Source organism: Centroberyx affinis, unplaced genomic scaffold, assembly GCF_046629955.1.
Source record: "Centroberyx affinis isolate AG114_WGS23_722 - 3 ecotype Tasmania unplaced genomic scaffold, CSIRO-AGI_Caff_v1 ptg006820l_1, whole genome shotgun sequence".
Classification (NCBI taxonomy): Eukaryota; Metazoa; Chordata; class Actinopteri; order Beryciformes; family Berycidae; genus Centroberyx; species Centroberyx affinis.
The window spans coordinates 38581-64676 of NW_027283461.1; the positions used below are offsets into that span (position 1 = coordinate 38581).

A 26096-nucleotide genomic window follows, 5' to 3' on the forward strand; every position below is an offset into this window, starting at 1 on the left:
TTTCTATCCATACATCTTGACCCCTTTTTGTAATTAGTCTTCCGCGTGGTGCAGCTGCGCCCCCAGCCTCGGTGCATTCCTTCTCTTGTATGGAGACGTCAAACCAAACTGCATTCAAAAATCTTACAATTTAATGTTGCTTTGTTTATTAGAAATCATACCTACTTCGTAAAACATGAATTAAAAGCTTTTCTGAATCGTTGGGTTCCACTTGTGAGTTCGGCCCAATTATAAAAGTAGCTCTTTTGAATCAAAGTTCAACTGTAAGCATTGGTTCACGTGAAGCTAGCTCCTGCAATTTTGTGCCACCAAGATGCCTTACAGGTGGTGGGCGACGGCGAATAGTTTGACGCAAATATAAAAGCTAAAATTCAATTGAAATAACGGTAAGTGCTTCTTGGTGTAGGCCTATGCCAAATTTATCAGTTGCCTAAGTATTCGGAAAATTCCGTATGTAGGCTATACAGCTGCCGGCCGGTGTTATGCCGAATTCTGCATGCCTGCCGGACACCGGGAAAGATTTTTTTAATGAAGTTCGGTGTAATGTTTTGTCCATACAAGAGAGAGCAGAACGCATTGGGGCAAATTAACTGTGCCCACATTCAAGAAAATATGATGTAATATTTAAATAAATCTAGTCTACTCAATTTTGTTGAGCCAATTGGGTCACCCTTGATAACGACTCTAACATTTACATTATCTACCGCAATACAATTCAGTTATGGATTTATTAGACAAAACATTTTCTATCGCTCACCTTAACCTTGAAGTTGGAAAAGGAGCGAAAGTCCAGCAGGTGTGTGTGTAGCTTGTCACCCATGTGACTGACAACCCTCTGTCGTGTCAGCAGGCTGCCGCGTGCAGTCTGTAGACGGAATATCACACTGAGAGCGGCTGCACCACGTGGAAGACGACTGCGAAAGGCATCGGAAAAAAGTATGAATATGAATAGATTAACGACCATACTTAACTACTGCTATCAGTCGATGGTGTGTTGTTTAAGATACTAGAGTGGATACATAGTAATTAAAATCAATCTTAACGATGTAATAAGCTCCAAAGCCATCTTATGTGAATAAGTCTCCGTTTTTACGTTAGCTTGTTTGAACAAGTCTAGCTACGTTAGCTTGTTAGCCACTGTTCTTCGCAAAATGCTAAGTTTATTTGGGACGTTTCAATTATTGTAATAAGTGGTGTGTACTACACTATAAATGTTGTTAAAAGCTAGGTAACAGTTAGCAACCCCCTCTCCTTGTTCTGCACCTGTCGTGCTATAGCTAATATTAGCACTCTTTGCTAGCTTTAGAAACCTAGCGTTAGCCAATAGATAGTGTTAGCTAAAAAAAAACCTCATGGCGGGCTGCTTCGGTCAAGAAAATATGGTAACTTAGCTCTATCTGGTTAATTAACAAATCGCTTATAGTAGATCCGCTTATAGTTAAGTTCAAGGTCTTCATTGTTTGAATTTCGTCTACAAGAATTTCAGTCCCCCATTTAGTCATCTTTATAGAAAACACTAACGTTTCATAGATAGCCCCCACCCATAGTGTTAGCCCGGTAGCTAACGTTACGTGACGTTCTTGTATGGAGAAGTCGCGCCAAAATGCATTCACAAAGCAGGCAATTTAATTTTCATTTTTAATATCTACAAAGGTATGCGCACACTCTTCAGTCGAGCACATATGCAACGTTAATCCACCAAGCGACATTCATTTAAATATAATTTCAACCTTTGGAATTAGAATGGACTAGTGAGTGTGACTTCACCCCTAGGTTTCTGAAGGGCTGTTTTGAAGCCAAAAGATTGGGTTTGCATCGCTGTCATGTTGACATTTTTTGGAGCCAGTGCATTGCAGTGTAAACCAATTCTAATTAAATTCTAGTGTGTGAATGATGACTTCAGTTGTCTTTACTTACAGAAGGAGAAAAATGGATGAGTGGCAGGAAGAGGTAAGCTAATTTACTATATAAAAAAAACATTACATTAATAACAATTAAAATCAGTCAAACCCTAATTCAGTCCAACATTTTAGTTATAACCACAGAACTTGAATGAATAGAATGGTCTTTTCCATTCAAGTCAATGTTCCTGGATGGATGGAGCAGCGGACAATTTTTTTGTGTGTCGTTGGGCTACCTTCTGTATAAACCAGTGGATCTCAACATGGGGTCCGGGGACCACCGGGGGTTCCAGGGGGTCCCCAGCAAATTGATGAATTGTTAAACTTCACCATTATTTCATTTACAAGAAGTTAACACAATTAGAGAATGTAGAAGAATGACAGTTTTGATCATAGCTTTACTGTTATCTCTCCACCTACAATACAGATAGTCATGGGATTCTGGACAAAATCATACCTGACAATAAAAAATATTCTCAGATTTGAGGCGGAGAGACAAAATCTCATCAAATGGGGGTCCGTGGCTCTTATATGTACTACATTTGGGGTCCTTGATATAAAAAAGGTTGAGAATCACTGGTATAAACCGACTTAAATCTACACTAAGCGATTTTCTGACCACTAGAGGGTGACAGAAACCACAACACATTTGTGTACACACACACACAGCAAAACTGCTGGGCTACAGGAGCCCCTAAGGACAAACCGTGCATACAGGCTAATGGCTAAAATAAATGTACCTATGGAGAATTACCAGTCTCGCTTTGCCAGATTCTTCTCCCGCTGAAGGTTACATGTCCCACAATGACAAGTGAAGAGGTAGGTAGCAAGTTTACTAGTTTAACAAGTTTACTTGCTCGCTTCATCGATTCTGCCATTATGATAATTTTTTTTCAGGGATGGGAGGGGGAGAGCGCCGCTTTCAAACAGCGAGGGAGGAGACAAGCTAGTTTTAAAAAAAAAAAAAGCAAAAGCAACTGAATGGGTCGGGAGGAGCTTTGAGTCGGGCTGAATTTGACAACAAGCTTTAGAAAAGAAGAGAAAACAACAACACAGCTGGCCCGCATGTGTGGCTATTTGTTTATATCATTACGTCTCACAGAAATCTCCACGTAGCACACATTAGTTTCAGGGTTGGTTATTGGGTCTGAAATCGCTTATTGCTTAAGTATTGTTTAAGATTAGTTGCAGAGGTGAGAGGTTTTGCAGCAAGAACCAAAGCAGTGGAAAACTGGCGGAGGCTACTTGCAGCTGAATTAAGTTGTCACTCATGCCACCACTAAGTCATGGTCTTTTACAAGCTACTGTCTTTTTAAGTAGTGCACAGAGAGTAGAAGTAGACTATTTATAGTTGAGTTAATCTGTTTTTCCGATGTCCATTAGCTGTTTGAAGTTAGAATGCTAACTTTTCTTCTCCACTAAAGGTAGGTTAAACTACATTAGTTTAGCATTTAAGGGCCTATATTATGTTAAAGGTACCTGTTTAATGATGCTTACCAGCTAGGTTTGCTAATATGCTGATGTTAACAAGAAGGGAAGAGAGAGAAGTACTTTCTTTGATAAAGTTACATTAACCTCATCGCTAACGTCAGCTTTCAGTTGAGTTTGGACAGTTTGCTAACAGACACATCTGCACAGTTTTCAAGCAAGTGTGACACACTTTACGGCCTTAATGCCCAGACTTGTGTTGTCACCATAGCAACTAACCCTTAAACTTCGATAATCAACATTTTATGCTGTACTAGCCAAATTACCATGACAAACAGTGGAATGACTGTTCTCTTCACTCAAGTTTTGTGGTTATAACCATATATAACCTCTAGTGAAATCATGTGTGGTGGCTTACCACACATGATTTCAATTGACCCATGTTTACAGGAAACTACTACAACCAGCCAGACTTCAAGTGGTGGTAGGTTTACTATTTATAACATTATTGTGATTGCCATGTGGCTGCGTGGCCAGTATATTTAAAGCTTTTATACTGCTTGTACATTCACATTTGATTTGTAATGTTGTAAATATTGTCCTTTAGCATGTAAAGACCTCATATAACATTGGGGGTAAGGGTGTTGGGAAGCAGAATGCTAGGATGATTATATTTGTGTCCTTAGGCAATCAAGGAGGCTCCTGGAACGCCGAAGGTGGTGAGTGTGGAAAGGATGAGCATTGATTCTTAGAAATTTACACCCTAGATGACATTTACCAAGTGGGAATTTCTTCTTCTGTTTTTCTCCAGGTCGTGGTGGAAGAGGCAGGGGCAGAGGGAGAGGAGGAGGATTTAAGAGTTCATTCTCTTCAGGTGCCCATGCATCTCATGTTTAAAGTCATGCTATAACACACAGTGGGCTATAAATGTCTAACAAAGGAATGTAGTAAAGTAGGTGGCTACGGCAATACTCTGATGTGAAGAAGTAGGCTTAACTCCAACAGTGTTGTACATAACCTTATTTTAATGTTATGATATGTGACATTAGACTATTTTCGTTTAAATGTTCTATGTCTATGTATCTGTCCCTAATAAACATTGAAATGAAATAATGCTTTGACATATGCTTTGCAGGGAATGAGAATGGGAATGGTAAGTGCTGGCAGCATTATATTCAGTGGTGTCTGGTTGCAGTGGCTGAATCCTGGTTGTCATTGATCCTCTGACTTGTTCCTCTTAGATGGAGAAGTCTGGAACAGTGCAGGAGCAGATGGCTTCAGAGGTAGAGGAGGCCGAGGTAAGACGAGCTAATATTACTTGCATGTAATATCCCCAAAATGTAATAAACCACACTCTGTTATTTTATTCATAAAGAGCTATTTTTCATTAGAAAAGATTTTTGCTGCCCAAACTAAGCTTGAGCATGTTAAAGAAGTCTGCCAGAGCAGCTGGATCAGATCTCAATGGAACATTGACTGTAAATCAAAATTTATGTTGCTCAGACAGTTTTATCCTAGTTCCAGATACCCCTCGGATTTAGCTCCAAGAATTTTTGTTAATGAATGGGTTTCAATTATCTGAGCTCATTCATTTGGTTAATATTATTATCAGAGTGCCGTACAACTTGTGAATGTTGTTTATTTAAAAAAAAATATATATATATATATATATATATTCCTATAGAACTAGCAAGTCTATGGTTCAACAAGTTATTTTGCCCATGTTAGCCACCCGTCTAACTTCATTCTATTGCGATTACAGCCTATTTGTATTAAGTAGGCTTAATATCTTTTACAGGGTGAAGCTCCATAAGACTCTAGTTATTATGAGATTGCGATCATCAATGATTGCAAATGTTTCAACCTATGTGTTGAAATATAAGCTTTTTTTTATCACTTCACACATAGGTTTCCATAACACCAATTACAATACCCATAAGGCTCGCCAACTCTTGACCAGTCACACAGACAGAACAGCGCTTGTGCTCTAACACTATTACTCTCGCTCCACTGTCACTCTTTCCTCAGCACCAAGTTGACAGAGAAGCTAGCTATGTGCTCCCTAACAGCCCTTTGTATCCTAATACCCGGCATGGCTGTTTGAAAGAAATTTAATCTTAAGGTGCAAGCTTGATACACTGTGCATTACTCTTGGGGAACCTGTAAAATGCTGTACAGTTGGTTATGATCTAACACAAAAGCATTTTTATCACATAGAGCCAGCTGCACCAACAGCACTACATGGAAATTGTAGTCCTTTATCGAGCTAAGACTGTTGTGTACACAGTCTAGCCAGCTCTAAATAGTTTCAAATTTTGTGAAAGGGACAGCTGGTAATATTTATATGGCCTTCTGTAGAATTGTTATATAAGATAAATAAGATGCACAGTTGCACATCATGTATATATATATCCCTCTCATTGTTATATACTGCATATATACGTATACCAATAATACTGCTTTTTGATGTTATGTTTATACATATGTTAAGTAAGCAGCCAGTGTTACTATCATCTGTTAGTATCACAGTGTTTCTCACAGAATTCAAATCTATTTGTGGTGGTAGGTGAGTTGGCCGGGGGGGGGGTGGGGTGATCTTTTTATTCTTGTGTTCTCTTATATTGTCAATATATAGGCTATTATCAATAAAAGATCCCATTACCTGGATGACTGAAAAAGTATCTAATGTACTCCATTTTAAATAGTTCCATTTGTCAAACAAATAACTAACCTGTATATATCTAAAGTGCTCCCTTTCAAGTACTTTGTGTCAAAGATAACATAACTTAAAAATATAAACAGTGCTATGTGCTACACTGTTCTGTTTGTTGCTTGCTTTTGTCTACAAGGTACAGAAGAATAGAAATGAGGCCCCTTTTACAGAGAGATCTGCTTTTCTGACCCTCTGCCCTTTTACATCTCTGTGCTGTCAATTTCACCTGTATCTTTACATCGTTAAATTACTAGCCTTTGACATTGTTCCATTATCTACTCTGTTTTACTGCTCAGCAGCTCCTCTGGTCCAGACTGTCCCTGCTCCTCCTCAGGACCAGTCCTTTTCCTTCTTTGAACATATTTTTCAATATTAATCTGGATTGAGGGAGCAAAGTCAGAGTTAAAACGCATGTGCAATGAGAGGCGCACAGACAGGTCCGTTGAGAGAGCGATAGAGAGAGAGAGAGCGCGCGCGCAGAGCAAGTAGGGGCTGAGCGAATCAATGCGCTACACGCAGCTCTACAATTAAATAGTGAAAAGAAAAAAAACCATTGTAGTCAGTGCTAATATTGTGGCAGGCTGCCACAAACTGCATATGTCGATATAACCCCACAATTATGTATGTTCAATTTTTTCTGCTTTTGTTTAAATCAGTTATTTGTGTCGTGACATTAGTACGTTTATTCCACCAGGGGGCGGCAAAGGATTTGGCAGTAGAGACCAAGGTGACTTCAATGGTAATGTCTTTGAGTGTTTGTACATTGAGACAGTTGGATCCATTGAATGATTGGTTTGATGTTCTCAGCTCAGTGTAATAATTTCTGGTTTGAGTGGAACTAGTTGTGTTGCTATTAACAAGCTGACCTTTACAGGAGAAGATGATGGAGGGCGTGAAAATGGTAGGCGTTTTTTTTTTGTTTTTCCCAGTGTGTAATACAGTTGTTGTTTTTAACTTGACTGTATGATCTTGAAGTTGTAATTAAGCACAAAGGAATGCTTTTTATCCACTGCTGTATATGCCTGTTGGAAACTGATTTTTACTGAACAGGGTTTAGAGGAGGCCGTGGAGGAAGAGGAGGCAGGGGAGGTTTTCACCAAGGTATTTCTTTACTCAATCCAGTTACTATAGTGTACAAACTGTTCTCTCAACAATGCTTGTGGAGTTGTATTGAGTGAAGTTGGGAAACATCAAGACCTTCTCAGATTTTGCTAACTGATAAAGCACAAACTTGTTTTAAACAACTTTAAGCTGGATGTACTTTGAGAAGGATTTAAGAGCTTTTCACCCTTCTGCATTCATAAGGGTTAAAAATGAACATTCTGAATTTTCAATATCAGGTTGGAAATCGAGCATCAATGTTTTTTTGATAACTTCATCTTAAAGTGGCTCAGTGCCAACTTTTTGCATTTTTTCCAAAATGCAATTTATTGCTATGCAAGTAATAACTAAAGCAAGTGGAAAAAGTGATCTTGCCAATCAGCAACGATTCCTAATCTGTTTAAGGTGGTGAGGAGGGTGGAAGAGGAGGCTTTGGTGGAGGTAAATGCACCATCATAAGTTAGGCATCAAATGAATAATTGTTTGGTCAGTAAAAGTCCACTGACTCCTCTTGTCTGTTGCTGCAGGTTACCGTGGGAAAGATGAAGAGGTCTTTGCTAAAGGTTGTGATATTCATCTTGTCAGCTGGCATTCAGTGATTAATTTGAAGCATGCCACAGATGTAATGGTTTTCTGTATCTGATAATAGGATCTGCAGGGGAGAATAAAGATGCAGGCGATGATGATAGTACGTACATGAACCATTCACTGTCAACATACTCAACATTTCTGCTATATGATCAAGGCTTGGTTGTATGCTTTTCTGTCTTTCCAGCACCACATCAGTATTTTGTGTTTTCTCAACCTCAGGACCGAGGGTGACGTATGTTCCCCCACCCCTCCCTGAGGATGAAGACTCCATTTTTTCCCACTATGAGTCGGGTATTAACTTTGACAAGTATGATGACATCATGGTGGATGTTAGTGGCAGCAACCCACCGCAGGCCATCATGGTAAGTTGTCAGAGCATCTACATAAGTTACGCCTGGTTCAGACCGGACGTGTAGCGACTGAGTACCGCGTTATCGTGCATGAGTCACAGTTGGGCTGTTCACACCAGAATCATATTTCTCCAAGCCGGCCAGCAGCTCTCCTGCTCTACAGGAGGAGAAATACCCCGTGGAAACAGGCTGTAGGCTACTTAAATTTTGCACCAATAGCCACCAAAGTCTCATCTTTTTTAATGTTGTCCTTGTAGACACAATGCTGACAACCCAGTGTACTTTTCCACATCAGGAAGTGACATAATTAATCTTCCAGCTTCTTCACTCTCCCTTTCTTCACAGACTTGTGTATCAAAATCGTTTTAGGATTTTTCTCAGTCAGTCGTGACTTGTGATCAGGCAATCTTTAGGAAAACCTAGGAGGACCTAGATCTCTCTCTGAAGGTGCAAGAGAATATAGTGTGGCGTTTTCATTAATTGTTGCAGATGGATTAAGTGTTTTGGTTTTTTTTAAGGTTCAGTGTGATTTGACAGTGGTCTGATATGGGTAACTGTGGCCTAACCATGAATGAACTTATTCTTTCTAACTTAACCTTTACCTCTCTACTTTATTGGCATGACAAGACAGACAAAAAAAGGTATTTGTGGTACATGTGCTTACTAAGCAAAGTTAAAGAAGGGATTACAGAGTTGTCTTGTCTCTCTCTCTCTGTAAATGATAACATGGGCCTAAATAAATCATGTAGCCTGTAAAATGTGGCAATTTAATAACAGACCCAATTTTCAAAAGGCAAGTGATAATTCAAAACCAGATGGATTGTCATCCTACAATGTAGGTTTAAAACTTGCATCAGTGCACACGGATTAATCAACAGTGAAGACACTGCCGAGTTGATGATTTAATATATTTGTGCTTGTGTGTTGATATAATGCAGATATGACCATCTATTTATATGGTGTTTTCCTGTGAAATACGTGCGCAGAGAAAATAGACTAGGAACCGAAACCGTCGCTGCAGATTGTGAGCCACGAGTACTCCACAGCCGGTGTGAACAGTCTGACCCATGAACATGAGCGCTGAGAGGAAGTGGGCTACGCTTTGCTGCTGTTACACAGCCGGGGTGAACCTAGCCTTACATGCACAAGTTGCTGCAGGAAGTTAACATGCAAATGGCTTCTGATCAGAGTTTTGTAGCCATCAGTTGGTATATAACAATAACAACAATTGATAACAATAAAAACCTGTTTATCTTCAGACTTTTGAAGAGGCAGCATTGTGCGAGTCCCTAAAAAAGAATGTCAGCAAGTCCGGCTATGTGAAGCCAACCCCGGTGCAGAAGCACGGCATCCCGATCATCTCTGCCGGCAGAGACGTCATGGCCTGTGCCCAGACCGGGATCCGGCAAAACGGTGAGAACGCCCCCGGAGGATCGGCAAGCGGGCCTGAAGTTAGCTTCTGCTTGTAGGGTTTTAATGCCTCTCCTCCCTCCAGGCCGCCTTCCTGTTGCCTATCTTGCAGCAGCTGATGTCGGACGGCGTGGCGGCCAGTCGCTACAGTGAGCTGCAGGAGCCTGAGGCCGTCATCGTGGCCCCGACCAGGGAGCTCATCAACCAGATTTACATGGAGGCCAGAAGTTTGCTCACGGGTCTGTTTAGACTTTGTGTTTGGGAAATAGTTATTAGACCCTGTAGTTGGCTAGCACTGGGAAATGTATACGCTCTGCAGATGAAAGATATTGTAACTGAATAATAATTTGTACATTCTCTTGGCTCTAATCTTTTCTTTCCTCTGACTGTCGTAGGACTTGTGTGCGTCCTGTAGTGGTTTATGGTGGAATCAGCACTGGACACCAAATCCGTGAAGTCCAGAAGGGATGCAATGTGCTGTGTGGGACCCCAGGGAGGCTGCTGGATGTGATCGGAAGAGGAAAGGTAAACTGTTATTGTCTCTCGTTGGTCACATGAAAGCAGTGAAGCTGTACAGCCTTTGTCTCCAGGCTTAACTATAAATCATTTGTGGCTTGTTGCCTTCAGGTGGGTCTGAGCAAGCTGCGCTACTTGGTGCTGGATGAGGCGGACCGGATGTTGGACATGGGCTTTGAGCCTGACATGCGCCGCCTGGTGGGCTCCCCTGGTATGCCACCCAAAGAAGAGCGTCAGACCCTGATGTTCAGTGCCACCTACCCTGAGGACATCCAGAGGTCTGTTCCTCTATGGACCAACCTTCACATTGGATCCAGGACAGCTGCTGAAAACCAGCTGATTGTGTGTGTGTGAGAATATCTATCACTGTGTGTTTTTATAGGATGCAGCTGACTTCCTGAAGACGGACTATTTGTTCCTGGCTGTGGGTGTGGTGGGCGGAGCCTGCAGTGATGTGGAACAGACATTTGTCCAGGTCACCAAGTTCTCCAAGAGGGAGCAGCTCCTTGACCTCCTCAAGACCACCGGTGATGTTTCTCCACTGCTCCCTTAGACCTCAAGCCTTCCAATGTTCTGAATCTTCTCAATCTGCTGCCAGAGCACAAGTTTAATATATTAAACTTGTTTAGACTTGGTGTTTGAGAAATAGTATTGGACCCTGTAGTTAATAAATTAAACTTGTTCTCTTTTTTAATTTTTAATTTAACCTTTATAAATCCAGGTTAGTGCTCTGAGGATCAAGGATCTTAAAAGGACAATAGGAACATTTGAGGATTAGTACAAAAAATAGAAGAAGGGGGGAAGAGTGGGAACGATCAACTTAATTTAAGCAATTTCCACCAGATTTCTCTTCTGTAGTTCAGTTCTGTTTGAGCTTTAGAGAGTTTAAAGAGGTCAAACTCCAGCAACACTTGTAGTATATAAAACAACTTTATTGTTAGACCAACGCGTTTCGGCTTGTGGCCTTTCATCAGGGTCATCATCAGCTTTAGAGAGTTATCAGAAATGACTGCACATTTGTGTGATATTAATGTGCAGCTATTTCAAATTTTCTGTTGAAATCCTCCTATTGTCCCCCTCTTTTCCCCCCACACTTGGATGTCTCTAATCTATGACGTGATGAAAATACCTCAGCATTTCTCAGCAAAACTGATGCATACTTAGCTGTTCAGGCAGTGTCATAGTTGGGAATGAGAGTGTAGTGTAGTGTCAGTAGAACACATTTCTTAAATGGATAGTTTGGTATTTTGAACCCTGGGCCCAAATAACGTTTTCCCTCATGATTCCTATTAGTAAAAACCAGAACTTTGCTAGCTGCCTGCTCCGCCCTTCCGGTAACACCGGGCTGCCCCCTCCTACTCAACTGCAAAGAAACCTAGGGGCATATGAGACAGTCTTTATGATAAACCTTGTTTTGCAAAACACGACGCTCACAGTATAATCATACAGGTGTCAGTATATTATCATGAAAAAATTGTCAATAGTTGTGTTCTATTTGGATAGGAACTATTTTTTCTCAAAGACGCACTACCTCCTAAGCCGGTGTAAGCTCCACGAGAGAAGAATGCCACTGTCTCCAAAAATAACTGCTGATGGAAAGCTCGGTTTTATACAATTTTTTCCAAGATAATATACAGACACCAGTATGATACACTGGTTAACATCGTGTTTTATGTAATGTTTATCATAGTTTTCAAAGACTCTCACGTATGCCCCTAGGTTTGTATTGCAGTAGAGTGGGAGGGGGCAGCCCGGTGTTACCAGACGGGCGGAGCAGGCAGCTAGTGAAGCTCTGGTTTCTACTAACAGGGATCATGATGAAAACATGTTATTTGGGCCCAGGGTTCAAATACCGAACTACTTTCATATTGTGTTGAAAGCAGCTTATTCCATCCAACAGGACATTTGTCTAACCCTATACTTGCAGGAGTGAATAACACACTGATGCTAGCCTATATTACAGTTTGATGTCAGTTCTTGGCAGCTGGTGTCTCATAATCGGTCAGTCAGGCTGATCACGTTCCAGTTTTGATATTATTGAAGTGAACTCGGTGTTGATTGCAGGAGTGAGCGCACCATGGTGTTTGTGGAGACCAAGAGACAAGCTGATTTCATTGCCACTTTCTTGTGCCAGGAGAAGGTCTCGACCACCAGTATTCACGGGTAAGCGGTGCACCCGGTGTCCTCGTTTCCGGTGTGCTGTATGCAAACGAGCCGCCTGACGCTGAGCCGTGTTCCACAGTGACCGTGAGCAGCGGGAGAGAGAGCAGGCGCTGGGAGATTTCCGTTCAGGCAGATGTCCGGTCCTGGTAGCCACCTCCGTAGCGCCCGAGGTCTGGACATACCGGACGTGCAGCACGTGGTCAACTTCGACCTCCCCAACAACATCGACGAGTACGTCCACCGCATCGGGAGAACGGCCGCTGCGGGAACACCGGGAGGGCCGTGTCCTTCTACGACCCGGAGGGGGACGGACAACTGGCCGGCTCCCTCGTCAAAGTCCCTCTCCAGGGTAGGTGGCCCGAACGCTTCTGCCAAGCGCTTACTCAACGTTATGTCAGCCTTCATGGGTTCTGTTGGTCTGAATGTGATCGACAGGCACAGCAGGAAGTGCCCTCCTGGTTGGAGGAGTCGGCGGTCAGCTCCCACGGTGCGGGATTCAACCCCTCTGGGAAGGTGTTTGCCTCCACAGATTCTCGGAAGGTAACTCCCCCCCCCCACCTGGCCCGTCTGAGCGGAACCAAGCCCCCGTTTTCCTCTGAAAGCCTTGTTGCTGTCTGCTGTCTTCATGCTGTCCTCTGTCCTCAGGGGGGATCTTTCCAAAACCACAACAGTGTGAAGAGCCGCCGGCATGCTCCGACTGCAGCTGATGATGAAGAGTGGGAATAGACCGGCAGCACCCCACACAGCACTGACCTTATTTTACTTTTGCAGATTTTGTTTGCAGTGAAAAACCATTGGGTTAAAAAGAATCTTAATCGTGAATATGTGAATTTAAGAAATCTTAAATAATTGTTTCAGTATTATACTTGCTTGTTGTGTTTTGACTTTTGATCAACCTGCATGTATTTGTTTGAGTTGTTTTACTTACAAGGATTACTGTTAGTCGTCCTTTGACTTGCCCTGTGTGACAGTCCAATATATATTGTTTTTCATACTCCTTTCTTAAAATAAATGTTTAAAAAAGGATTGTTTGTTATGTTTTGTTTGTGCTTTTCCTTGTTGCTCTCTTCCCATTCAAACCAGATGGTGAGGAACAGATGCAAAACTAATAATACTAATAATATTCATGGAGTGCCATCTTGGCCAGTTGCACTTGATGACCAGGATATTTTAAAAGTACCCAAATTTTCCAAAGATGGTGTTTATTTTTTCTTGTATCATGAAAAAATGTTTTGTCCATGATCAGATGTTCATTAACAGATAATTTTCAACTGTTTTTTTGAAACAGCTCATTGTTTGATGCTTAGTAACCGTGTTAGTCCTGTTTCCTAGTTTCCTCCATTACTATAGTGGGTATGTCAATTTTTAAGGTCAAGTGCAATTAAAAAGTCCTTTTCTGTCCTTTTCTTACATGATATGTACATTGTTCCTATGATCTGGTTTACTGGGTTCACCTGTTAGACAGGCATCCTATTAAGACATCGGTTGACACTAATAAAGGTATAACCAAAACATCAGAAATTGAATAATGGAGTTTGACCCCGTTGTTTTTAGTTGGCAGTGAGATCGGTCTTGAACATCTTCATTACAGCATTTAAAAGGCCAGAACGTGTAACTTGAGTGTTCAAATTCAATAGACCAATAAAGCCCAAAACAAGGAACTCATTTTTTAATTTCTGTGCTCATCAGGGCAATTTTTTATTTTTTTTTAAGCCTCTGTGTATGCCTCTTTTATGCCGCCATGGCCAGAGACATTATGTTTTCAGGTCTGTCCGTCCCATTCTCATGAACGTCATATCTCAGGAACGCCTGGAGGGAATTTCATTACATCTGGCACACATGTCCACTTGGACTCAAGGATGAACTGATTAGAATTTGGTGGTCAAAGGTCAAGGTCACTGTGACCTCACAAAAGATGTTTTTGGCCATAACTCAAGAATTCATACGCTAATTATGACAAAATTTCACACAAATGTCTAATAGGATGAAATGAAGTGATGACATTTTATATCCAAAAGTTCAAAGGTCAACTTCACTGTGACATCATAATGTTTTGCCTACCACTGTAGCTGAGAAAACGATCTTGGGTCATTCTACAGAAACGGTGGAAGTGCTGTCACTTGGTTTTGCAGACACCAAAATCCTTTAAGTTGACCTAATAATCACATTAATTATATATGTTCAATAAATAAAGACTGTCCTTGCAATGATAAAACAAAGTTTATTGGCGGAGGCATGTAACAGCGAGGCGGTTATTTCTAGTTGTACCTTGCCTTTCAGGGCTTATGTAAGAAACGATAGCTACTTTGTCATTATATTAAATTAAAAAAATGTCCTTGCTGCATAAAATAGACGAACTCAGATAAAATCCAAGCTGTCAATCATCCCCACCTGCTCTCTCTCTCTCTCTCTCCAATGAGCTTTATTAGCATGACGTGTTGCTAAAGCTCTTAAATTGCAAAAAAAAACAAGCAAAAAGAAATAGTACATCAAACAGGAACAATAATAATAATTGATAGCAATAACGAGATAGGAAGGATAATGTATAAACAGTATAACGACTAATAACATTATTGTTTCAGTGAACATGCTTTCTGATTAGTGTATGAAGAGTGTAAATTTGGTCTGCTTTACATTCAGGAGGTTTGTTATTTTTGTATTCATAATGCTGCAGAACAATTTTCCAAGGTTGCTGGTTATAGTGATACTTCGGTAATTGTTGGGATTTAATTTATCACCATTTTTAAATCAATAATCAGGTTTAATCAGGCCTTCGTTTCCATTATCTCTGGGAAGAAGCCAGTTTTGAATTTCAATATTTCATTATTGATGCTGTCTGGTCCACTAGCTTTTTTTTAGTTCTTTGAGGGTTTTAGTCTTGTCATTGAGCTGATTTGGTTTTCCTGTTATGCTTGATTCAATATTTTTAAGCTGTTCCATTCAGTTATTTTGAGTGTTGTTGAGCTCGTGGTCGTGGTTCTTATATAATTGTTCGAAATACATTTTCCAAATATTTCCATTTTTGATTGGGGGTGTCATGTCTTTTTTATTCTATTGTTTATTTGTTTGAGATCAGCCCATGTTGCTATTTTCCTGAAGATATTTGTCAGCGAATAGGTTTCTGTATTAATACTTTCTTGATCATCCTTAAATGTAGTAAAAAAAATAAAAAATAAATCTTAAATCATGGTTTCAATTTGTGTGTTCTGTTGGCTGTTTGATGTCCATTTATATGAAGGTGCAAGAGAACAGTGTGACGTTTTCATTAATTGTTGCAGTGATTCTCAAAATTTTTCATATTTTCATATACCCCCATTTGATGAGATTTTGTCTCTCGGACCCAAATCTGAGAATATTTTTTTTTATTGTCAGATATGATTTTGTCCAGAATTCCATGACTATCTGTACTGTAGGTAGAGAGATAACAGAGAAACTATGATCAAAACAGTCATTCTAAAATGACAAAATAATGAAGTTTAACAATTCATCAATTTGCTGGGGACCCCCTGGAATGCCCTCAAGGACCCCTGGTGGTCCCCGGACCCCACGTTGAGAACCACTGGATTAAGTGATTTTTTTTAAGGTTTAGTGTGATTGGACAGTGGTCTGACATGGGTAACTGTGGCCTAACCATGAATGAACTTATTCTCTTTAACTTAAACTTTAACTTTCAAACTAACTCTCTCTCTCTCTCTCTCTCTCTCTCTCTCTCTCTCTCTCTCTCTCTCTCTCTCTCTCTCTCTCTCTCAGAAAGTTAATATCTGCTTTATTAGCATGACAGGACAGAAACACGTTGCCAAAAGAATATAGTATATTGATTCAGGTAATATTATAGACATTAATATAGGCCGATTAACATTTATAATGCAACACAAACAATAAATATCAGTGTTATTGGCAATAATATAATAAACAAGCATTCAATAACAAGTCAATTAAAATTCATTCAACTGTTCCATTAAATTGATTATAATAGATGGGTAGGATGAACCAGGTGAGTCCAGAACTTGCAGGCTCTTTATCCCACGTTTTGTAGTTGAACTTCAATAAGGGCCCCCACACTTAACTGCAATAAGAAGAAAAAATCCACAGTAGATTCAAATTTTTTTTTATCCTTTCCCTTTCTTTTATATCTTTTCAACATCACGTTTCATCTGTTTTGCCCTTTGTGTGTGTGCACTCCATTACCCAGGAGGTGTGGGGTCATGCTGTTGGCCCTAGAGTCTGTAGTATTGTGTGCATTTTCCTATTAGTGCTTCTAAACAGTTTTTCTGGACCATACTGCACACATACTGACTACTGATAAGTGTATACTATGGAAACTTTATGATAGACTCACTCCATAGACGTCTGTTCCATTGAAGGTAACGGGACTTATGAGGAGAGCAGCTTGTCTGGGTTGGTTAGTACACAGCAGTGCATTGTGGGAAGTGGGTCCGACCGTTGGCTGATGGTGAAGTCAAGATGGCTGTAAACGTAAGACAGGGAAAAGAGCATGTAGTAGAAAGGCCGTGAATGAAGTTTTTAATTGAAAATCGTTCAACATCGCCCGGAGCGTATAGATCCAATAGCGCGTTTTGTTCAAGTTGCATTCACTCTGTGGAGGAATTGGTGCATTCATAAACACCGACAGGATAACAAACAACTGAGGATAAAGTCTCGTATGAATTCCGACGAGAAGGAGGACTGTGAGTGTGCGCCACCACAGGCCGAGATAAGCCCCGCAGGAGGACCCGACAGGTGGGGACGGCAAGAGGAAAGAGTCGGGGATGCTAGGAGGACGGCTGCAAGTGTTAGCTACCTAGCCGCTACAGTTAGCTATCTAATAACTATTGCTATAATATTTTTGTTTACTATATTTTGCAATTGGAGTCACTAGCAAGCATGTATTATAAATAAGATGCGGCTACTTTGATAGGTCTGCTTCAATAACGTTTGAAATAAGGCCAACGAGTTAGCAAGCATTTGCCATATTAGCTTAGCTCACGTTAGCTAACAATTCAACGTCATTCCTAGTTGTGCTGGCTAGCGTATAGTTAGCGAGTTAGAGACAATTTAGCTACATGTAGCGGTACGTTGAAGAGCGACTGATGAGGAACTGGACATTTTTCCTGACTGTCTAGCTCGATCGCCCTTCTTGGGTCGGGGTGTATAGTGATGTTAAGTTAGTAACGGTGTGTACTAAGTACGTTAAGGTTAGCCACACAGTTAGCTACCCGGGTGCACTGCTATCATTGATTGACCCTAATCAAAGCAAGGTTAGCCGGGTTGCTTGTATCAGACACGGGTTGTGATGTCGCTGACTAGTTAGCATGTCGTTTTCGCGAAGCTGGCATGGCATACGCAATTTCTGACAATAGTGTCAATAATATGCTGCTAACACCACCTAGGCGAATCTTTTCTCAGTTCGTACTGCAACCAGCACAGAGCTAATTTGCTATTTGTTATGGATATCATGTCAACAGAGGACAAGTTGATGTCTGTTGCAATTCATGTTGTTGTTGTTTGTTCAATTAGAGAATACGAGGAGCCTGAAATAGAAAACCCAGAAGCAAGCCGAATGTAAGTCATTTTTAAGACATCATCAAACTCATATCCTATACCAGGTATGCTTGTGAGCATGGGTTAGAACCTGTCCCATCACACCAATAGGCCCAATCAGACCAGGTTTGTGTTAGTCTGGTCTGAACTAAGTGTTTTCAGAAATACGTTTCCCCATTGTCAACATGGATCAAATTTTCCCACGTCACTGTCTGTTTTTGTGCTACACATTTACATGTATTTTGACTGTCAGTATCAGTGAGCATTTCTTTGCTCAGTGCTGTTGAGGCTGAGTGATAATAATTTAACAGTATTTGATGCACGCATTGTTTTCTGAAAAGTACATGATGTAGGATAACATATAGGATCCCCTCAACATTCGTAACGTGTTGTGCCTTACCTCTGAATGCAGGAAGCGAGCAGCTGCCAAACATCTAATAGAGCGCTATTACCACCAGTTAACTGAGGGCTGTGGAAATGACTCGTGCTCTAACTTGTGGTGTGCCTCCTCAATGGGCTTCCACCGCATGGACAACAACGCGGCGGCGGTCAAGGCCCTGGAGCTCTACAAGGTCAATGCCAAACTGTGTGACCCCCATCCCTCGAAGAAAGGCACTACCTCGGCATACCTGGAGAGCAGCGCTCACAACAACTCGGCCTGCAGCAACAGGAAAATGAACCATAAAGACGTCCATTCTGTAAGGGACGACTTCAAAGGTCAGTTAACACCGGAATCGTCAAGCACACATTGTTGATGAATGAAATGGAACGGAATGCGCTGTTATTGCCATACCATTCAGGACTGTGGACAGTTTAATCTTAATTTCTACATATATGCAGAAATAATTTTGTCCTAATGCTAAAATAATAGAGCGAAGACTCTTATTTGTGATTATTAGTGACACTTGCTGTAGCTTCTGAATTAAGGTCAGTTTATAGTACAACGATTTATGATCGCCCGATGCACATCGCTACAAAAAATCACCAACATTCCATCATTGCTCAACTTTGATTTTGGATGCTGTTGCTCATAAAAAGTATAAACAGTAGAGTGATTATAGAACACATCGCAGAGGTTCAGTCAGTTGTCTTACTTTGTTACTATAGTTCTAAATAGCAACTAGTTACTTTACTAAGTTAGTCTTTATTAAAAGTAACTCAGTCGAGTGCTTTCAAGTTACCCGCTTAAAAACTTCACAATCTTTATGTCTTCTGGTGATGTTCTCACTAGTAGGCTATAGAAATCCTCACAGAGTACACAGCTGTTATCTACTTATCTGTTATCTACTTAACAAGCAGCTTTCATTTATTCGGGGTCCTGATCGTCTTTATGGTAAACTAGTAAATTTGAGCTCAGGGAATCAATCGACGCTAGGATAAGAGAGTTCCATACTGTTGTCATGACAACTGAGCCAGCGATTGGGTCGAAGTTCAATCCAATTTAAGTGTCAGCGATGGGCGCAACGATGACAGATCGCCTGTCGCTGGAAGTATAAACAACATGTCATTGCGACCGACGATAGAATATGATCATAAGCGGTGGTGACGATCATAAATCTCTGTACTATAAACTGCCCTTTAGTGACTAACTCTTTCTAGTTATTGTCAGAGAAGCCACCCCTGAAAGTGTTACTTCATGACATCAAAGATTGGATTGAAGTTAGGATCACAAATATTGATAAAACTGTCCAAGATAAAAAAGAATAACACAAACTATTTAAGGGCGAATTGTCACTTGGCGTAATATTTTTATTTTCACAAATGTTAATTTCTAGCAGGATGGAAGTTTTGCCATGACATGTCAATTAGTTGTTTTTTTTTCCTTTCATTTTTTAACCATATAATGTCTGATTTTGTGCTCAGATGTGATTTACCTGACAGAGGAGAAAGTGTATGAGATCTTGGACATCTGTGGAGAGAAGGAGGACTACTCCCCTCTGATCCGAGTAATAGGCCGAGTGTTCTCCAGTGCCGAGGGCCTGGTGCAGAGCTTCCGGAGGTCCAAACCTCACACCAAGGAGGAGCTCAAGTCCCTCCAAGGTAAGGATGAGGACAAGGACGAGGATGAGAAGGAGGCAGCCGCCTGCTCCACCACAGCTATGGAGGAGGACTCCCCCGCCTCCTCTTCCACGTCGAGGCTCGGAGAGGGCTCCTCGGGGGACAATGACGTCCAAAAGCTGGGCCCCGACGAGGTGTCGGTGGACATCGAAGCGGTGCGGCGGGTGTACGAGCGCCTGCTGTCCAATGAGAAGATCGAAGCGGCCTTCCTGAACGCGCTGGTCTACCTGTCGCCCAACGTAGAGTGCGACCTGACGTACCACAATGTGTACTCGCGAGACCCGAACTACCTAAACCTGTTTGTCATAGTGATGGAGAACAGCAACCTCCACAGCCCAGAGTACCTGGAGATCGCCCTTCCCCAGTTCTGCAAGGCCATGAGCAAGCTACCGCTGGCGGCCCTGGCCAAGCTGGCGCGCCTGTGGTCTCACTACAGTGCCAAGCAGATCCGGCGCATGATGGAGACCTTCCAGCAGCTCATCACGTACAAGGTGATCAGCAACGAGTTCAACAGCCGCAACCTGGTCAACGACGACGACGCAGTGGTAGCGTCCACCAAGTGCTTGAAGATCGTCTACTATGCAAACGTGCTGGGCGGCGACCTGGACACGGAGCACAACGAGGAAGAGGACGAGGAGCCCATCCCCGAGTCCAGCGAGCTGACCCTGCAGGAGCTGCTCGGCGAGGAGCGCCGCAACAAGAAGGGCCCGCGGGTGGACCCTCTGGAGACGGAGCTGGGGATCCGCACCAATGACTGCCGCCGGCCGCTCATCCCCTTCGAGGAGTTTGTCAATGAGCCTCTGAACGAGGTGCTGGAGATGGATAAGGACTACACTTTCTTTAAAGTGGAAACAGAAAACAAGTTCTCCTTCATGACATGTCCCTTCATCCTCAACGCCGTCACCAAGAACCTGGGCCTGTATTACGACAACCGCATCCGCATGTACAGCGAGCGCCGCATCACCGTGCTCTACAGCCTGGTGCAGGGTCAGCAGCTCAACCCCTACCTGAGGCTCAAAGTGCGCCGAGACCACATCATCGATGATGCCCTGGTCAGGGTATGTGTGTCCACATGCCGATTCTCTAAATCCAATTTCCCGCTCCTTCCTTACGTACTTTGGTTACATTTGGGACACATTGCACTGATTAATGAAGCACACTTTCTAATTTTGAAGCACTCTTTCACTGTTTCTCTTCTGTCTCTGTAGCTGGAAATGATAGCGATGGAGAATCCTGCAGACTTGAAGAAGCAGCTCTATGTGGAGTTTGAAGGAGAGCAAGGTGTCGATGAAGGAGGTGTTTCCAAAGAGTTCTTTCAGCTTGTGGTGGAGGAGATCTTCAACCCAGATATTGGTAGGAAACCAAATATTAGGAGTTTAAAAGAAAGAAATCAACACCAGATATCACAGCTGTGATGCTGTGGCCCTATATTACAAGCTGTTTATTAAAGGCCAGACTGTGGGAACCATCCATTCACATGGACAGTGTTCATCCCCACTAGATTGTTTATAGCTGTACAAGTTAGGGCTGTGACATCGACCAAAAATAACTATTTAAATATTTAAATATGCAATCCATATAAAATCGATAATTATCAATATTTAACTATATATGTTAGGGCTGAACAATTAATCGAAATTTTATCGAAATCGCAATATGGCCTACTGCAATTTTCAAATCGCAGGAGGTGCAATATTTGTTAAAGGCGAAATGTGTGTCAAAATACCATTTTAAATTAAATATGTATATTATATTATTGTCGTGCTGCAGAGATGTCCTGGCCTACACATCATATTCTACAGACTTAAGAAAACATCTTTGTTTGGTACAGATCCCCGCATCACACCATAATCATTTTAATACGTTTTTTCAATGAAAATGAGAATAATGATGTAAAAATTATCATTCCCTCTAATATCGCAAATCATATCGCAATTGCAATATCAGTCAAAATAATCGCAATTAGATATTTTTTCAAAATCGTTCATTCCTGATATATATTTTTTTTATCAATAACGTAATGTATTTCTAGTGTTATACTGGGTACGTCCACTAGAGGGCAATATAGTCAAGGTTTTGACAGAAAGACTGACAACAGCAGTTCATTTAATAAGATTTATTAACATGGGTGCTCCTGCTGCTGCGGGACGAATGTTAGTAGCCATTTTACAACTTATTTAAGTTTCGTTTCCTGTTTAGAACTATTACTACTACTACTAATTGTATTGGCTATTTTGTTCACGTGAAACTGAGTGATCAAAATCGGCAATACAATTGGATAGCCAATATCGACCGTTCCCTTTGATGTTCGAATATGGCAATCAATGAATGCGTTCGGTAATTTATCGATTATCGAATGTCAATGTCAATGTCACAGCGCTAGTACAAGTAGAGCAAGGCGCTAACACTGTCAGCATTACAGGTTCCATTCCCAGTGCGTTCACCCATGCTAAAAATTCCACTGTACATACATTTGTTATTTTATGTTGTGATATTGAGAAATATAGTTAGGTTTTAGGAGTATGTTTACACTCCTAATGTGATTGACATGCAATCTTGTCCCGCAGGCATGTTCACATACGACGAGCGCACCAAGCTTTTCTGGTTCAACTCCTCCTCGTTCGAGAACGAGGGCCAGTACACGCTGATCGGCATCGTTCTGGGCCTGGCCATCTACAACAACTGCATCCTGGACGTCCACTTCCCCATGGTGGTCTACAGGAAGCTGATGGGCAAGAAAGGGACTTTCAGGGACCTGGCTGACTCCAACCCGGTAGGAACCACTAAATCCCTCAGTGTTGGGGAATGATGCACAAGTAATGTTGTTCTGGAGCCAAGCTTCGCCGTCTGACCTAAGTCCATTACCTGTTTCTATACCTTATTTGAATCCTTGCATCTACAGGTCTGGATTTTATTGAAAACTTGTTTTGATCAAGGAAGGATGCCTACAGACAGGATGGTTTGCATCTGGGGTGCTATGCTCTTTGCTAGGAACTTTGGGGTTTTAATGATGAACTGACACTCAGCCAGTAACTGCCCGTCCTCCTCAGTCAGACCGAGCCCTAACGAGACATTTTTAGAGTTGTTCCGATACCGATACCAGTATCTGAAATGCCTCCCATACAGCCTAAAATGCTGGATCGGGTATCGGCGAGTACGCGAGTCTATGCACCGATCCGATATCACGTAATTTATTAGCCCTGAAAAAAATCAACTTTAAAGTAGTTTCACCCGGATAAAACGTCCGTTTTCCCGGAAATCTATACTTATATAATACATTTATACTGTTACTGTACTATTTAAAATTTTAAACGTCTTTTATTTTACTAAATTGTGGCTGCACTTTAACAGTTTTTCAAAGGAATTGTTATTTATTCCTAGATTTATTTATTTATGTTCTTTTTCAGTTATGACAAACTAGATAATAAAGTTCTATGGCATTCATTCTCTGTATGTATTTGTTCATGTTTTACAAAGGGTTTAACCTGAGCCAGGCCATACAACAATGATAGCAATCATATCACATCCATACAGGGTTATTAGTATATAGCTGTTAAAAAAAATGGTATCGGGACATCTCTAGACATTTTCCATCCCTGTTGTCCTTGGAAGTGGACATACACCCGCCGCAGTGCTACCCACGTCTAGTACTAGGAACATGACCTATCCTCATTACAGTTCCTTTCTCTGCCCCTGACCTTGCACCTTTAAATATTGCTTTACTGAATAAAGATCCCTCTCTGATAAGTCTTTTATATGCCTCAATTTTATCTCCGCTAATAGTTTAGAATTGTTATGGCCATAGAAACCTGGCTGGGGCTTGGAGACTCATTGATTGAGGCTACTCCTCCAGATTATTCCCATTTCCATGTCCCCCCTCTCTCTGGTAGCAGTGGGGCTTTAGCTGTCATACACAAATCTTGTTGTAAATGTCATCTTATCGCCATTGGTAATTTTAATTCATTTGAAGTTCATATTTTTAATCACTGGTAAAGTCCCTTTACTGTGTGGTCTAGTTCAGTGGTTCTCAACGTGGGGTCCGGGGACCACCAGGGGTCCTTGAGGGGGTTCCAGGGGGTCCCCAGCAAATTGATGATTTGTTAAAGTTGAAGTGAACACAATTGGAGAATGGAGAAGAATGACTATTTTGATCATAGTTTCACTGTTATCTCTCTGCCTATAATACAGACAGTCATGGAATTCTGGACAAAATCATATCAAAAAATATTCTCAGATTTTGGAGACAAAATCTTATTAAATGGGGGTCCGTGGCTCTAATGTGGACTAAATTAGGGGTGCTTGATATGAAAAAGGTTGAGAATCCCTGGTCTAGTTCATAGGCCTCAAGCCCAATGGCAATTTTATTCACAAATTCTCTGAACTCCTGTAGGTTATTATGCCCATGTATGACTGTGTGTTACTACATGGAGATTGCACTGTGTGCTGCCCCTTGCTTCCAAGTTTATGAATCTTACTGAATCTTTTACTCTCTGTCAGTCTGTTCTGGGGCCCACTCATACAAGACGACACACTTGACTTTGTGTTCTCCCATGGTTTTAGACTCCATAATGTTTAGTATTTAGGCTTTTTTAATGTTTGACCATAATGCCAGCACTTACATAAATATTCAACTGCCCCCTCCTACTTCAAACCGGTATATCCTGGTTTGTTCCCGCAAGGTTTCTGAGGATTTTCTGGGCATCACTCTGCACTGTTGCTGCCTCTGCCTCTGCTTCTCTACAAAATACTGAGGAATTAGTTCATCTTTTTAACAGCTCCTGCTCTAATATTCTTGACATTATTGCACCTTACAAAATTGAAAAGTCTGACTAAATCTAAACTGCCCCGGCTAAATGAGCACACTCGCGCCTTAAAGAGACAATACCGTAAGGCAGAGTGTAATTGAAAGGTCAGCAAGCTGCAAGTCTCCTTTCAGATTTTAAAAGACTTAATGCAGTCTTCAACCCCACATATTGGTAGATTTTATTTGGGAATGAAGAGTAGTTCCTGGCTCAAGGTTTTGACTGTTAGACTCTTAGTCTTGTTCAAATCAATGAGCACACTCACTTTCACCTGAGAGGTTGTTTTTTTGTTTTTTTTTACATCAGAAGTCCCGCTTTACATGTCACTTCTCACCAATCGCTACGTCCTGCATGGTTACTTCAGTGTTTATCTGCCTGAAAATAGTCTGTGGAACAATAACAATAACGCTTAGTCCACACAATTCCACACAATCGTCCCACAAATTAGTTGGAGCTACTGATAACGAGCTCGTATGGTCTCCACTATGATGCCGTTTTCAAAAGTGAGGATAATTACGTAAAATGCAGGACATCTAAAATATTCATTAAATCTAAAGGTAAAAAACCCCCAGCAATTTCGAAAGGGAGGGATGCCAATCTGAAAAATAAGGCTAACTTTCACACCAACACCAACAGAATCCTTTAATTCTGCAACACTGAGTTGCTTTTAGAGCTGCAACGATTAATCGATTAGTTGTCAACTATTAAATTAATCGCCAACTATTTTGATAATCGATTAATCGGTTTGAGTAATTTTTTAAGAAAAATAAGTCAAAATTCTCTGATTCCAGCTTCTTAAATGTGAATATTTTCTGGTTTCTTTCCTCCTCTATGACAGTAAACTGAATATCTTTGGGTTGTGGACAAAACAAGACATTTGAGGACGTCATCTTGGGCTTTGGGAAACACTGATCCACATTTTTCACCATTTTCTCACATTTTATAGACGAAACAACTAATCGATTAATCGAGAAAATAATCGACAGATTAATCGACAATGAAAATAATCGTTAGTTGCCGCCCCAGTTGATCACGCAACTCTAATTGACCACCTTGAAATACGACACTAGACTGGCTCAGGTCTCATCTTTCTAATAGAACATGCAAAGTCTCAATAGGTAATTATTCCTCTCCCTCCCAAGTTGTAACCTGTGGGGTCATGCAGGGCTGTATTCTAGGTCCCATCCTTTCCTCCCTGCACATGCTGACACAAAGCAGGGTGCAATGAACGGACAATGCATTCTAAACAGATCCAGCCTGAGTAGATTCATAGCATGCAGTCTGCTGTAAAATAAATAAATGTTTTTTGACGCATTCAAAGGGCAGGTTGGGGTTTGAATTCATTGCGATATTTTTTTTTTTTTTTTTTTTTACAACTGAAATCGACTGAAATTTGAATATTGAAATTCATTATAACAGCCTTAATGAGTACACAGCCTGATTGTGCCTAACTGTGTGTTGCGCAGGTTCTGTACCAGAGTCTGAAGGAGCTGCTGGAGTACGAGGGCAGCGTGGAGGAGGA

At 41.3% G+C, this 26096-nt stretch overlaps 1 protein-coding gene and 1 pseudogene across 1 annotated transcript; both read left to right on the plus strand.

The window, feature by feature from the left end:
* Positions 1 to 1929: 1929 nt before the first annotated feature.
* On the plus strand, positions 1930 to 13130 carry LOC139639118 (probable ATP-dependent RNA helicase DDX4; annotated as a pseudogene).
* A 3501-nt stretch (positions 13131 to 16631) lies between these two features.
* LOC139639119 (ubiquitin-protein ligase E3A-like) lies at positions 16632 to 26093 on the plus strand (the record flags this gene model as incomplete). Its single annotated transcript, XM_071513195.1, has 7 exons — positions 16632 to 16913; positions 17691 to 17735; positions 18127 to 18431; positions 19578 to 20830; positions 20981 to 21125; positions 22340 to 22545; positions 26041 to 26093. Coding segments are annotated over exons 1-7 (2084 nt in total), but the record flags the coding sequence as incomplete, so codon positions are not given.
* Positions 26094 to 26096: the final 3 nt, after the last annotated feature.